Source organism: Oncorhynchus mykiss, chromosome 23 (genome assembly GCF_013265735.2).
Source record: "Oncorhynchus mykiss isolate Arlee chromosome 23, USDA_OmykA_1.1, whole genome shotgun sequence".
In the NCBI taxonomy this organism is placed as follows: Eukaryota; Metazoa; Chordata; class Actinopteri; order Salmoniformes; family Salmonidae; genus Oncorhynchus; species Oncorhynchus mykiss.
Window position 1 is genome coordinate 40,712,968 of NC_048587.1, and position 15,769 is coordinate 40,728,736.

Genomic DNA, 15,769 nt, shown 5'->3' on the forward strand with positions numbered 1-15,769 from the left:
TGGATTGTAAGAGAATACTCCCTTGTGTATTTATTGAGAACTCTCAAAGTGATGACTGTTGGATCTACAGTTCCGGTGTCAGAGTGATGCAATACTCTCTCTCTCTCTCTCCCTATGCCTCTCTCTTCCTCCCCCTCTCTGCCTCTCTCGCTCTCTCTCTCTCTCTCTCTCTCTCTCCCTCTCTCCCTATGGCTCTCTCTTCCTCCCCCTCTCTGCCCCTCTCTCTCTCTCTCTGCCTCTCTCTCTCTCTCTTCCTTGCTCACTCTGCCCCCCGCTCTCTGCCCCCCTCTCTTCCCATAGCATTCCCTGTATGCTCCATTCCAGTGGAGATAAAGTTAGAGCCTTGGAAGCGACAACGTGTTGTAGCCGGTAGCCCCACAGTGACGCAACCCAATGATTTGATTATCTCCGTTGGCGTTAGAAGGATGCTAAGCAACGTAAACACACACTATAAATACAACTACCCCCACTGCTCCACCCCACTACCACTGTCCAGTCCCCTCAAACTCCCCAAACTTGATTTAGAAATACAATATGCAGAGAGCAATGTGAAATGGCTTAGTCTTAGTTACTGATACTGATGTTTTTGTTAATAGGGATATATACGAATAAAATGTCATTTGATTGGTTGATTGATTTATTGGTTGATTGACAGATTTATTGGCACATGGATTTAACATCTTAAGTGTAGTGGCACAAATATTCCAAATATATATCAACAGATTTGTCATAAATATCATGAAAATGCAACTTTACCAGAGTACAATGGTACATATGAAACCACAACTTGCTTTGCCACAGCTATGGTCTTGTACTATACTAACAATGAAAAACTGTACATTTGGCACAAACTGTATCAAATTAATCAATAATAGGCATAATAGGCAGTTACAAAAGTACATTGGAAGCATAAAAAATCATGCATATCGAACTTGAGATACATTGACTTCATTTAGGCAATCACTTCCTAGGTTCACTTTACGCAGTAATAAAGGGTGATTTGACCCTGTAAAGTCAGCTACTGTCTTCATATCTAAGACATAACATTAAGTACCTATGAAATGTTCACTTGAAACATCAATTGAGCAGCCATAGAGTCACAGATGCATCACATGACATGCATGAGTATAGTAGAATGGAGAATCATGGTCCTCCGTGCAACTATCCTTTCTGCTCCAGGGTGAAGTTTCCCCTAAGTACAGATCTAGGATCAGCTTCCTCTACCCCAATCCTAACCTTAACCATTAGTAAGGAAAATGAAAAAAGCCTGAAGATCAGAATCTAGGGGCAAATTTACCCTACTCCATCCTTCCTCGCCAATAATTTGGTTATTCCATCTTCATGATCAGTCTTGGTCTTCCCAAATGACCAGGGAGAACAAATCACCAGACTTTACATTTTTTTTGTAATTTAGCAGACACTCTTATCCTATTCAGTTGATATACTGCCTAGAGATCTAGATGAACACAATTGTTCATCGGGGGGGAGGATGAATAAACTTAAACATTAACTCTGTAACACATTAAAGTTACAACATCCCACCCCCCCCCGATGAACAATTGTGTTCATCTAGATCTCTAGGCAGTATATCAACTGAATAGGTAATTAGGGTTGTACTTGTTTTGCTAAAGGGTACAGCAACATATTTTTCATCTAGTCAGCTCAGGGATTCAAACCAGCAACCTTTTGGTTACTGGCTCAACACTCTTTTAACTGCTAGGCTACCTGCCAGTCTTTGTAGGCCACTCTAGTCCTTACAGATAGGATCTTACCTACAGTACAGATTGTATTTCTAGGCCATTCTAGTCCTTCAGCTAAGCATCTGTTTTGGACAATGTGTGAGTCCTTCATACCCAACCACCTCTGACATCCCTCATCTCTCTCTAGTAGTCTCTGTTCATTACCTCTTCATTCAAACTTCAAATTGTTCAAACTTCTTTTTAACAGTGACTATCTCCCTCAGGGCTCAGACCACACAGACACCATGGTTGTACATGAGGGCCGTCTGACTCTCCCTCCTCCGGTCCTTCTTCCGCCCCAGCCGGACCCTCCAACAGACGGTACTGGACCCCAGCAGAGCCAGCCCGGCTGACAGCAGAACCAGCCCCAGCACCGAGATGGTGGAGCCGTGTGAGTTGAACATGTACGCCACAGCAGTTACCACAATACCGGCAATGAGGACCACCACGCCGAATGGCACTGTGCACCGGTAGCACGACATCTCCGCCCCACCTGTGGCCGCTGTCAGCTGCATCTCGTTGATTAACGGGACAGTCGTCACGACGACGCTACAGTCCTTCTTGTTGTTGTTGGATTTCTCTTTGGGGACTTTCTCGGAGGTTGATGTTGGCATTTTCATGGCACTTTTTGGGACTTTCGGTGAGTTTCTGCAGATGGGGTCGTCTGGCATAGAGATTTTGTTAGCTAGGAAATGGTGGGCCATCTTAATTTTCAGTGGTCAACCTGTTGAGTCTGTCAATCAGTGTGGTGTACAGAGAGAGAAAAATACATTTTAGTCATATTGAAAACAAAACAGAGAAAACCCTGACTACACCTTAAGGATTAGCACAAAAATAAAGGATGTCAGCAGTTCACAATTTACTGAATTACAGTGAGTTGAGGTAGGTCTCTAAATTGAAGCCTGTTCCCATTGAAATGAAAGATCTCTGTGCCAATGTCTATGCCCTGGCAGTAATATTTCCACCGGATGCATTGTTGGCAGTGGCGTCGACAGTGCGCAACATAACTGTCAAATTTCCCAGAGAAAGGCAGCTAACATTACGACACCTCTGTGAAACAGGAGCCAGCCAATTTGATAAACAGTCCGCTCTAATGATGAAATAAATAATGTAGCCTAAAGCTATAAAAAAAACGCTATGATCCCAGCTAGCACATTTGGTTCCTTGGAAGTTGTGGGAACGTATGGTTTTGGTTTCACATTGGTTGTGGGAATGAAGCCAAACATTTCCTGGCTGGTAAAACTGAACATTTTGCTTGCTCTGTGAAAATGTATTTGGAGGTTGCAAGGAGGTTCTGAGAACGTTTTCCTCTGGAAGGTTCTAAGAAAGTTTTCCTGGAAGGTTTTATTAATGCTCTGACAATGCAAATTATAGGGTTATTTGAAGGTAATTTAATAACATTCTGAGAACATTTTCTAAATATTGTTAAAGTTTTGTAGTGGTTATTATTGAAAGTTTTCTTAACACTCTAAGAACGAAATTTCGAGGTTTTTGAATAACGTTCTAAAAACCTTCACTGAATGTTCCAATAAGACTTATTTTGGGTAGGACATTAATTTGTTTAGGCATTAATCATGTAAACTGTTTAAAAAAAATCTGATACAGCATCATTGAGATTTGAAGCTGTGTGCTCCTGTTCTCTATCACTGGAATTTGTCCACTGCACCACCAGGATAGAGTTAGGATGCTGTGTTTTGTTACGCATACAAAGCTGTACATTTTAGTCTATTCAAACAGAACCCATTTCAAAGGAAACAATCACTCCATAAGATCAGGTGTGGCCAAATAGTAAGCGCAGCCAACACACCTGAACACATTTAACCAAGATAGAGGCTAGAGAGATTTTTGTTGATGCTGAGAACAGAATATATATGTTTTTAAATAACAATCTTAGAACGTTTTCTGAACATTGCTAAAGTTTTCTTGTGTTTTTTTAGGGAAAGTTTTGTTTATTTTCTGAGAACGGAATTTAGAGACAATTGATGTGGATGTTTTTTTTTTTACATTTCTTTATTGCAAAGAACTAGCATAAAAGAGAACCATACATTCTCAGAAAGTTCTGAAAACATTGCTTAAATATAACTTTTTTTCATTAGTCCACTGTTGATACAGTCCCAAAATGCTTTGCATGTCAGCAGTCAAGTTTATCAGATATTGGACTTTCAAGAAGCAAAGAGTCATCATATGCTGCAAAATGCAATAGTTATTTTGTGGATTTAGAACATTCCCCGAATGTAGTAAAAATATGACATTAAATACAGTGGCTTGCAAAAGTATTCACCCCCTTGGTATTTTTCCTATTTTGTTGCCTTACAACCTGGAATTAAAATGTATTTGGAGGGGGGGTTGTATCATTTGATTTACACAACATGCCTACCACTTTGAAGATGCAAAATAATTTTTTATTGTGAAACAAACAAGAAATAAGACAAAAAATGGAAAACTTGAGCATGCATAACTATTCATCCCCCAAAGTCGATACTTTGTTAGAGCCACCTTTTGCAGCAATAACAGCTGCAAGTCTCTTGGGGTATGTCTCTATAAGCTTGGTACATCTAGCCACTGGGATTTTTGCCCATTCTTCAAGACAAAACTGCTCTAGCTCATTGAAGTTGGATGGGTTCCACTGGTGTACAGCAAACTTTAAGTCATACAACAGATTCTCAATTGGATTAAGATCTTAGCTTTGACTAGGCCATTCCAAGGTGAAAGAGGGGCGAAAGGCCGGCTGCCTTCTGAGAATTCGTAGGGGATCGAATAAGCCCCGACTTCTCTACATTCTGCTTGCAAACGTGCAATCCTTGGGAGAATAAAATCAACGAGTTACATGGAAGATTAAACTACCAGCAAGACATAAAAAACTGTAACATCTTATGCTTCCCAGAGTCGCGGCTGAACGACGACAATATCAACATACAGCTGGCTGGTTAGACGATGTACCGGCAGCATAGAACAGCGGCGTCTGGTAAGACAAGGGGCGGCGGACTATGTATTTTTGTACATAACAGCTGGTGCACGATATCTAAGGAAGTCTCGAGCTATTGCTAGCCTAAGGTAGAGTATCTCATGATAAGCTGTAGACCACACTATCTACCAAGAGAGTTTTCATCTGTATTCTTTGTAGCTGTTTACATACCCCTATAGTCAGAGGCTGGCATTAAGACAGCATTGAATGTGGTGTATTCCGCCATAAGCAAACAAGAAAACGCTCACCCAGAGGCGGCACTCCTAGTAGCCGGGAACTTTATTGCAGGGAAACTTAAATCCATTTGACCAAATTTCCATCATAATGTTAAATGTGCAACCAGAGGAAAAAGAACTCTGGACTACCTATAACTCCACACAGAGACGCATACAAAGGTCTCCCTCACCCTTCATTGGGCAAATCTGACCATAATTATATCCTCCTGATTTCTGCTTACAAGCAAAAATTGAAGCAGGAAGCACCAGTGACTAGATCAATAAAAAAGTGGTCAGATGAAGCAGATGCTAAGCTACAGGACTGTTTTGCTAGCACAGACTGGAATATGTTCCGTGATTCCTCTGATGGCATTGAGGAGTGCACCACCTCAGTCATTGGCTTCATCAATAAGTGCATCGATGACGTCGTCCCCACAGTGACTGTACGTACATACCCCAACCAGAAGCCATGGATTACAGGCAACATCTGCACTGATCTAAAGGCTAGAGCTGCCGCTTTCAAGGAGTGGGCCTATAACCTGGAAGCTTTTAAGAAATCCTGCTATGCCCTCCGATGAACAATCAAAAAGGAAAAGCGTCAATACAGGACTAAGCTCGAATCGTACTACACCGGCTCTGACGCTCATCGGATGTGGCAGGGCTTGCAAAGGGAAGCACAGCCGAGAGCTGCCCAATGACACGAGCCTACCAGACGAGCTAAACTACTTCTATGCTCGCTTCGAGGCATATAACATTGAAACATGCATTAGATCACCAGCTTTTCCGGAAGACTGTGTGATCACTCTCTCCACAGCCGATGTGAGTAAGACCTTTAAACAGGTCAACATTCACAAGGCCGCGGGGACAGACAGATTACCAGGACGTGTACTGCAAGCATGCGCTGACCAGCTGGCAAGTGTCTTCACTGACATTTTCAATCTCTCCCTGTCCGAGTCTGTAATACCAACATGCTTCAAGCAGACCACCATACTGCCCGTGCCTAAGAACACTAAGGTAATCTGCCCGTTGCTTTGAAAGACTGGTCATGGCTCACATCAACACCATCATCCTAGAAACCCTAGACCTACTCCATTTTGCATACCGCCCCAACAGATCCACAGATGATGCAATCTCTATTGAACTCCACACTGCCCTTTCCCACCTGGACAAAAGGAACACCTATGTGAGAATGCTATACATTGACTACAACTCAGCATTCAACACCATAGTGCCCTCAAAGCTCATCAATAAGCTAAGGACCCTGGCACTAAACACCTCCCTGTGCAACTGGATCCTGGACTTCCTGACGGGCCGCAAACAGGTGGTAAGGGTAGGTAACAACACATCTACCATGCTGATCCTCAACACAGGGTCCCCTCCTGTACTCCCTGTTCACTCATGACTGCATGGCCAGGCACGACTCCAACACCATCATTAAATTTGCAGATGACACAACAGTGGTAGGCCTGATCACCAACAACCACGAGACAGCCTATAGGGAGGAGGTCAGAGACCTGGCCGTGTGGTGCCAGGACAACAACCTCTCCTACAACGTGATCAAGACAAAGGAGATGATTGTGGACTACAGGAAAAAGAGGATCGAGCACGCCCCCATTTTCGTCAACGGGGCTGCAGTGGAGCAGGTTGAGAGCTTTAAGTTCCTTGGTGTCCACATCATCAACAAACTAACATGGTCCAAGCACACCAAGGAGGTTGTGAAAAGGACACAACAAAACCTATTCCCTCTTCAGGAGACTGAAAAGAGCATCCTGACAGGTTGCATCACTGCCTGGTATGGCAACTGCTCGGCCTCCGACCACAAGGCACTACAGAGGGTAGTGCGAACTGCCCAGTACATCACTGGGACCAATATTCCTGCCATTTAGGACCTCTATACCAGGTGGTGTCAGAGGAAGGCCCTAAAAATTGCCAAAGACTCCAGCCACCCTAGTCATAGACAGTTCTCTCTGCTACCGCACAGCAAGCGGTACCGGAGCGCCAATCTTAGGTCCAAGAGGCTTCTAAATAGCTTCTACCCCCAAGCCATAAGACTCCTGAACATCTAGTCATATGGCTACCCAGACTATTTGCATTGCCCCCCTTCTCCCCCTCTTTACACCGCTACTCTCTGTTGTCCTTTATGCAGAGTCACCTTAATAACTCTACCTACATGTACAGTACATACTACCTCAACTAACCGGTACCCCATGTATGTAGTCTCGCTATTGTTATTTTACTGCTGCTCTTTAATTTCTTGTTACTTTGATCTTTTATTCTTATACATATTTATATATATGTATATATTTTAAACTGCATTGTTGGTTAGGGGCTCGTAAGTAAGCATTTCACTGTTGTATTCTGCGCATGTGACTAATACAATTTGATTAGATTTTTTAAAAAGCCACGTTAGACAGGATTACCTAGACATACTGACCAGTTCAAATAGACAGAAGCCCGCTATATGGTATCCAAACTCATCTTTCTGCATGTCCAGCCCACTCATTATCTCTGCCAATCATGGCTAGTGGGAAAGTTGCTGGCTTTTTCTGTGGCTAAACCAACTAGGGTCGTAATTTAACAATTTTATTTCTATTTACAGGTGGCAAACAAGTTTGTTATTAAAGCACATGAAAGTTCACATGTTCGAGAAGACATTTCTGACAAAAAACGCATTTAGATTTTTTTTAAAGATAACGTTCAAACGGCTCTCCTTTGAACTAGTGCCCTTCGACATATGCCTAGTTTCCTGAAATGGGTCACATATGGACTTTTACCATATAAGGCCATCTTCTGCATACCACCCCTACCTTGTCACAACACAACTGATTGGCTCAATCAAACGCGTTAATAAGAAGGAAAAAAATTCCACAAATTAAGTTCAGGGCAGCATACTGGGTGGGGGCCGGGTAGTGATGACTATTTAACAGTCTGATGGCCTTGAGATAGAAGCTGTTTTTCAGTCTCTTGGTCCCAGGTTTGATGCACCTGTTCTGACCTCACCTTCTGGATGATAGCGTGCTGAACAGGCCATGGTTCGGGTTGTTGATGTCCTTGATGATCTTTTTGGCATTCCTGTGACATCGGGTGCTGTAGGCGTCCTGCAAGGCAGGCAATGTGTTCCCGGTGATGCGTTGGGCAGACCGCACAATCCTCTGGAGAGCCCTGTGGTTGCGGGCGCTGCACTTGCCATACCAGGCTGTGATACAGCCCAACAGGATGCTCTCAATGGTGCATCTGCAAAAGTTTGTGAGGGTCTTAGGGGCCCAAGACACATTTTTTCAGCCTCCAGAAGTTGAAGAAACAATGTTGCACCTTTTTCACCACAATGTCTGTGTGGGTGAACTATTTCTGATTGTCAGTGATGTGTACGCCGAGGAACTTGAAGCTTTTCACCATCTCCACTGCAGTCGGGTCAATGTGGATACTGGGGTGCTCCTTCTGCTGTCTCCTGAAGTCCACGATCAGCTCCTTCGTTTTGTTGACATTGCGGGAAAGGTTATTTTCCTGGCACCACTCCGCTAGGGCCCTCACCTCCTCCCTGTCTTGTCATTGTTGGTAATCAGGCTTAGTCCTGTTGTGTCGCCTGTAAACTTGATGATTGAGTTGGAGGCGTTGGAGGCATGCAAAAATGTCAAAGATTTGACAGAGTTACATTTCATATGAGGAAATCAGTCAATTGAAATACATTCATTAGGCTCTAATCTATGGATTTCACATGACTAGTAATACAGATATGCATCTGCCTCACAATGGGCCTCGAGGGTCTCGTTGTGGTATTTTTGTGCCTTCAAATTGTCAATCAATAAAATGCAATTGACTTCTTTGTATGTAACTTATGCTTGCCCATACCATAACCCCACTGCCTCCATGGGCCACTGTTTTAACAATGTTGACATCAGCAAACCGCTCGCCCACACACCGCCGTACACACCGCCGTACACACTGCCGTACACAACGCCGTACACAACGCCCACACAATGCCGTACACATGGTCTGCGGTTGTGAGGCCGGTTGGACGTAGTGCCAAATTCTCTAAAACAACATTGGAGGTGGCTTATGCTAGAGAAATTAAAATGAAATTCTCTGCCAACAGCTCTGGTGGACATTCCTGCAATCAGCATGCCGATTGCATGCTCCATCAAAACTTGAGACATCTGTGGTATTGCATTGTGTGACAAAATTGCCTATTTTTGAGTGGCCTTTTATTGTCCCCTGCAAAAGTTGCGCCCGTGTAATGATCACGCTGTTTAATCAGCTTCTTGATATGCCACACCTGTCAGGTGGATGGATTACCTTTGCAAACGATAAATGCTCACTAACAGCAATGTAAACAAATTTATGCACAAAATTTGAGAGGAATAAGCTTTTTGTGCATATGGAATATTTCTGGGATCTTTTATTTCAGCTCATGAAACATGGGCGTTTATAATTTTGATCAGTGTAAAATAAAATGTTTACAGCATATAAACAATTCTCTCTGGCCACGTCTGGAGAATATATCTAAGGATAACCATACAAAATGTGGTAAATGTAGATGCTTCTGAAGCTGAGAATAATGAGTTGGGAAGAGTCTGACTTTTGGGAAATGGCAGTTAAAGACAAGTACACTGAATGAAGAGTACCACATGACAAAAGCCTATTTAAACCCAATAACCATCTCTTCAAAGTAAGTTACTAAATGTTGTACAGTTTGAAAACATTGTCTATGAAATGGGTTTTGAAATTATGTGTACAGTAATTCAATGTAGTGAATTTTTAAATGATTGATGTATGTCCATTTTAAAGTGGTAGAAATTCATTAAAATGTTGATGACTTTAGTATGATAAACTAAAGAAAATATAAATTGTTGACATTTTTATGTTTATTTTTTGAAAATACTAATGAACCAAAATAGCAACAAATCAAAACATTTAAGGTAGATTCAAAAGTTTAATTTCAGCCTGTGATGCCTGGCCTAAAATAGAAGCCTGTAGGAAAGGTTATGCTGAAGTACTGAAATTACCACAGAAGAACGTTGTTTCTCAATGTTCTCGGAACAATTTAAGAACATGATTTTAAAAAGAACCACAAAGAAACCGGTAGGAAACGTTATGCTAAAGTACTGAAATTCCCACAGAACATGACCACAAATTGAATTAAATGTAAACCATGTTTGAACCTTCAGGAAATGTTCTGTTAAAGGGAAAATCTGCAGTTGCTACATCAATTTTTGGAATTCTAAATGAATGATATATATCCATTGATTCTTGAATAACATAACTTATAAATGCCTAATGAGCTTAGTTCAACTGTCATACCCCATCAGAACCCAACATATTTACTTGTTTTACTGCAATGTTTGTAAATAAAATAAAATAAAACACTATATAGCCTCAAAACATAAATTAAAAAATAATTTGGATATCATGGATGGTCAGTCCTTGCATCCATAGCGTAGTCTATGATTTTGCAAGGATTTTGTGATATTTGCAGGCAAATAAGCTTGATTTTGCTGCAGCAATTCTGACATTTTCCATTGGCAATATGCAAAGTGAAAATGCCCTGACGAGTGTTGACGTGTGGCTTGATTGAACCACATTATGCAGTAAACATGTGGTGACTGGTTGAAATTATCAGCCCTCTTTTTGTATTGCTGTGATGGGTCAGTTTTATGCAATAATATTGCGATTATTTGACTGTTTTATGTGGAAATAGTGTGGTGATTTGGTCAAATTTGCACACCCTCGCATAATATGCAGGGAATTGTTGATTTTGCTAAACATTTTATAATTGCAGAATCTCAGAATGCTGGAGGAACTGTACTGTAAAGTATTTAAATACCAAGATTTTTTTTGTTTTGTGCTGAGATTGTTCCAAAGCCAAGCAACTCTCCTGCACCATTCCCAGAAAGGTTGTATGTAATATAACCATAGGTCAACCACGCTCTCACCAAGCTTGAAGAAACCTATGGTTCTCAGAACGTTATGTGCTAGCTGGGATCCGTCATCAACTCTTCTCTGTCGATGTCAACTAGTATGTGATGCAATATTCGTTGGCCTAGGCGCGCGTGATAAAGATTATTTTGAATGAAAAAAACAATCTAATTACTCACCTTAAAATGCTGACTGATTCCATATTTTACACCTAACCCATGAATATATTGTAGTTTCAGGAATATAGTATTCAGTGCCAATAACTGTGAATTTCACAATTAAGGTAAAATACATCAGTTGAATGTACTGTATCCTGGAGCTCTTCAGTCTTCTGAAACAGTGCGTCTTTGTGGTAAGGGAATGCAACCGTCAGCCTATTCACTATCATCTCGAGCTTGAAGTTGTATGTCATCCATTCGTTTTTTGTCCATTATCAGGTCGTTTTTTTTGTCCAAATACAGATAGAATATACGACTATCCTGTTTAACTTTAGCACCAGCATATTATATGCGCAGAGGTTTCCCCAGAATGAGATATAGAGCCTACCACCGTTCATTCCACTCACTCCTATTCTCTCTATACACTGTCTATGTATCGTGCAGGCATGTCTAGAGAGCTGTGGCTCTTTGCAATGATCTGGTCTACATCGTCTTGGAGAATCACGCAGGGGGAAATCAATAGCTAAAGGGGGGAGTGTCTGTGAGACACGACTTTCCTCTCCCCCTCACCTACTGAACGAGCAAGGAAACTTTTAACCCTTTCCACCCTTAGCCCTTATTTTAAAGTATACAGCAAACACAATTGCGTTGTTATGACCATAGCGTCACAACTGATTCTGTATTCAAACAAAAATTCCATTCGTTTTTGATTATTTTACCGGTAGTGTATATAACATAATTGCAAAATGCACTTGTCTACTGTTATGACATAATACTTTGTCTTATCCATGTTGTTCAGTTCTACTAGTGTTTCAAGGTGTCAACGAGTACCTATGTCACTAACGAGGAATGGCCTTTAGAGTAACTAACTCTCCAGTGTTTCCAGATTTCTATTAAATATGACCTATAATTAAAGTGATACTTCGGGATTTTGGAAATGAGGCCCTTTATCTACCTCCTCAGTCAGATGTCTCTTTCTCCAGTATGAAATAAGTTAGAGGTAGTTTTGAGAGCCAATGCTAACTAGCATTAGCAGAATGACTGGAAGTCTATGGTATCTACTGGCAGTTTTCCTTCCAAGAAATTGTAATTAAGTATGTTATAAAGCAGCTTTTCTGTGTTGGAATGGTTAGGGCATACTCGAACAACAGAATGGCTTATACTGGTCATAAAAAATATTCATACAGTAGACCGCTGATTGGCCAGCTCATCCTCAGGAGGATTACATCATCCTTTATGCAGAAACAAATCAAATGTTAATTGTCACATGCTTTGTAAACAAAACAATTGTATCACGAGAAACACAAGGAACAAATACACAATGACCAATGACAGCTCGGCGATATACCGAGTCGATGTGTAGGGGTACTGTTAAGGTTTTCTTCCGTCGAAAGAGAGGAGGACCAAAATGCAGCGTGGTTATTTCGATACATCTTTAATAAAGATAATAATGACCAATACAAAACAATAAACGTAATGTGAAAACCCTAAACAGCCTTATCTGGTGCAAACAAACACAGAGAAAGGAACAATCACCCACGAAACACTCAAAGAATATGGCTGCCTAAATATGGTTCCCAATCAGAGACAACGATAAACACCTGCCTCTGATTGAGAACCACTCCAGGCAACCATAGACTTTCCTAGACTACTATACTATACCACAATCCCATAACCTACAAAAACCCCAAGACAAAACACACCACATAAATAACCCATGTCACACCCTGGCCTGACCAAAATAATAAAGAAAACATAAAATACTAAGACCAGGGCGTGACAGGTACGAGGAAATTGACATATTGTAGATACAGTGCATTCGGAAAGTATTCAGACCTCTTGACTTTTTCCACATTTTGATACTTTACAGCCTTATTCAAAAATGGATTACATAATTTGTTACCCTCATCAATAATAACACAATACCCCATAACGATAAAGCGAAAACAAGTTTTTAGATATTTTTGCATATGTATAAAAAATTTTAAAAAACAGAATATGACTGGTTTGGGCACACCTACTCATTCCAGTTTATTTTTTTTATTTTTTTTTACTATTTTCTATATTGTAGAATAATAATGAAGACATTATAAACTATTAAATAACACACATGGAATCATGTAGTAACCAAAAAAGTGTTAATCACTGAAGCACCTTTGGCAGCGATTACAGCCTCAAGTCTTCTTGGGTAGGACACTACAAGCTTGGCACACCTGTATTTGGGGAGTTTCTCCCATTCTTCTCTGTAAACTCCTCAATGTCAACGGATAAATTCTGGAACATATTCCAGTCTTTGCTAGCGAAACTGTCCTGTAGTTTAGCATCCGCTTCATCAGACCACTTCGTAGTATTGAGGCATCACTGGTATTTCATGTTTGAGTTTTTGAATGTAAGCAGGAATCAAGAGGATAGAGTTATAGTCAGATTTGCCAAATGGAGTGTGAGGAAGAGCTTTGTATGTGTCTTTGTGTGTGGAGTAAAGGTGATCTTTTTTTCTCTAGTTGCACAGGTGACATGCTGGTAGAAATGATTCATCGAACCTATGAGTCAAACTGTATGTGTAGACGGCTTGGCAGAAGGTGAATGGTGAACTTTTGTTGCACACATCCAGATGATGCTGCATACTATTTTGCAATGACGCTATCGGTATGATCAAGGCGTTACCCAATGAAAATGCACTAAATCACAGATTTTGCACAACATTGCGCACATTAGGCTACAAATCATTTAATATACTGAGACAAATTACAGTTAATTTATTGAACATGAAATGTATTTCAATATGATTGAAATAGGCCTATAGCCTACTGCATTTATATTTTAATGCAGTCATCTCGATTTTTATTTGAACCATATTTTTATACGTTGGTTGTTTGTATTAATTGCAAAGACATTGGCAACTTTGTAATTGTAGTCAACTTTGTTCTGAAGTTATCTTGGTCACAGAGAGACAGATAAACCATGTGATCTTATGTTTAGCGGAGGTCTTCTGTGTGTGTATACAGTGATGTGGGAGGGGAAAAAAGCATCTAACGACATATTTAGCTGTTCTGCCGTTAGATTGCGAGCCCTCTACTTTCATATTACATCAAAATAATTTCACAACTGCAAAATATACATCTACAGTACTCTGTTTAAACCAGTTTTAACACAGTTGCAGCCAACAGTATTCTTCAGTGACAACATAAAAAGGAATGTCCCTTTTCAGGATTTCGTAAAAATCCAAATAACTTCACAGACCTTCATTGTAAAGGGTTTAAACACCGTTTCCCATGCCTGTTCAATGAACCATAAACAACTATAGAACAGTGGAATGGTCGTTAAGACACTAACAGCTTGCAGATAGACGGTAGGCAATTAAGGTCACAGTTATGAAAACTTAGGACACTAAAGAGGCCTTTCTACTGACTCTGAAAAACACCAAAAGAAAGATGCCCGGGGTCCCTGCTCATCTGCGTGAACGTGCCTTAGGCATGCTGCAAGGAGGCATGAGGACTGCAGATGTGGCCAGGGCAATAAATTGCAATGTCCGTACTGTGAGACACCTAATACAGCGCTACAGGGAGACAGGGCAGACAGCAGATTGTCCTCGCAGTGGCAGACCACGTGTAACAACCCCTGCACAGGATCGGTACATCCGATCATCACACCTATGGGACAGGTACAGGATGGCAACAACAACTGCCTGAGTTACACCATCAGTGCTCAGACTGTCCGCATTTCATCTATCAGTCCCCATTTTTTTGTGTGCACGAACAGACAGAAAAAAACCTGCCGGAGATTAAAACAAACAAAAACATCAGAAAATGTCATCATAATATATGTGGGATCTTTTCCAAAGATGATTTCATGTGGATCTCAGAAAAGAAACGGAGGAAAGTACATTGTTGCTTAGGGCCATGACTCCGAAAAAGCATTATCGGTCCCATTCTGGCTCTTGTAGTAAGAAAGAATGAATGCAGGAAGAGAAGAAGATGGAGGCCGTAAAGCATAAAAAAGGCATTAAGCACAGATCTTGTCTCCCAAAGCGTGGAACGATAGGGTAGATAGTGAAGTTGATGAGTTTGAGGGGGAATTACCTGAGGTGACAGATGTGGTGAAGATCCCAGTCTCATCCTGAGGATTATGATGAAGATGATTCTGGCCCAGTGTGAGTGAGATTTTTGGAGAAAGTGGATCCTTACCTTTTGGCTGATCCATATGTGGTATCAGGTTGGGTGGAAAGGACATTGGGTACTGTTAAATTGGTGAAGGTATGCTGAAGTGGACTTTGTTTTTCCATGCATGTGGGTCACGATCTGTTTCTTGCTTGCTCTTAGGAACAGGGCACCATTGAAAGGAGTGATTTCTGGGGTAGCGTTGAGTGTGGAGGTGGAGCAATTGAAGTTGAATATTCCTGGTGTTTGTGACGCCCACCCTTTGGTGTGACGCAGACCCAGTGGCGATCATAGTGAAACAGGCGATACTGTCAGTCCTTTTGAGTTTTGAATCAGAGTTTTGAATATGCTAGGTAAAGCCCTGCCTTATCTCAGCTCACTGGTCACCATAGCAGCACCCACCCGTAGCACGCGCTCCAGCAGGTATATTTCACTGGTCACCCCCAAAGCCAATTCCTCCTTTGGCTGCCTTTCCTTCTAGTTCTCTGCTGCCAATGACTGTAACGAATTGCAAAAATCACTGAAGCTGGAGACTCATCTCTCCCTCACTAACTTTAGGCACCAGCTGTCAGAGCAGCTCACAGATCATTGCACTTGTACATAGCCCATGCAACTACCTCAT

The 15,769-nt window shown here is 41.3% G+C and overlaps 1 protein-coding gene across 1 annotated transcript; it reads right to left on the bottom strand.

Moving 5' to 3' along the window:
* Nucleotides 1-624: 624 nt before the first annotated feature.
* Nucleotides 625-11,504, bottom strand: LOC110502768 (transmembrane protein 100). The gene is made up of 2 exons (XM_021581038.2): nt 11,012-11,504; nt 625-2,472 (listed from the first exon to the last, which is right to left on the bottom strand). The coding sequence occupies exon 2, from the start codon at nt 2,441-2,443 to the stop codon at nt 1,967-1,969; it is 477 nt and encodes a 158-aa protein (XP_021436713.2). The 5' UTR covers nt 2,444-2,472; nt 11,012-11,504; the 3' UTR covers nt 625-1,966.
* Between the last annotated feature and the right edge of the window lie 4,265 nt (nt 11,505-15,769).

What these genes read in the sequence shown, in the direction of transcription:
- LOC110502768 (XM_021581038.2), bottom strand. Translation starts at nt 2,443, where the DNA reads ATGGCCCACCATTTCCTAGCTAACAAAATCTCTATGCCAGACGACCCC.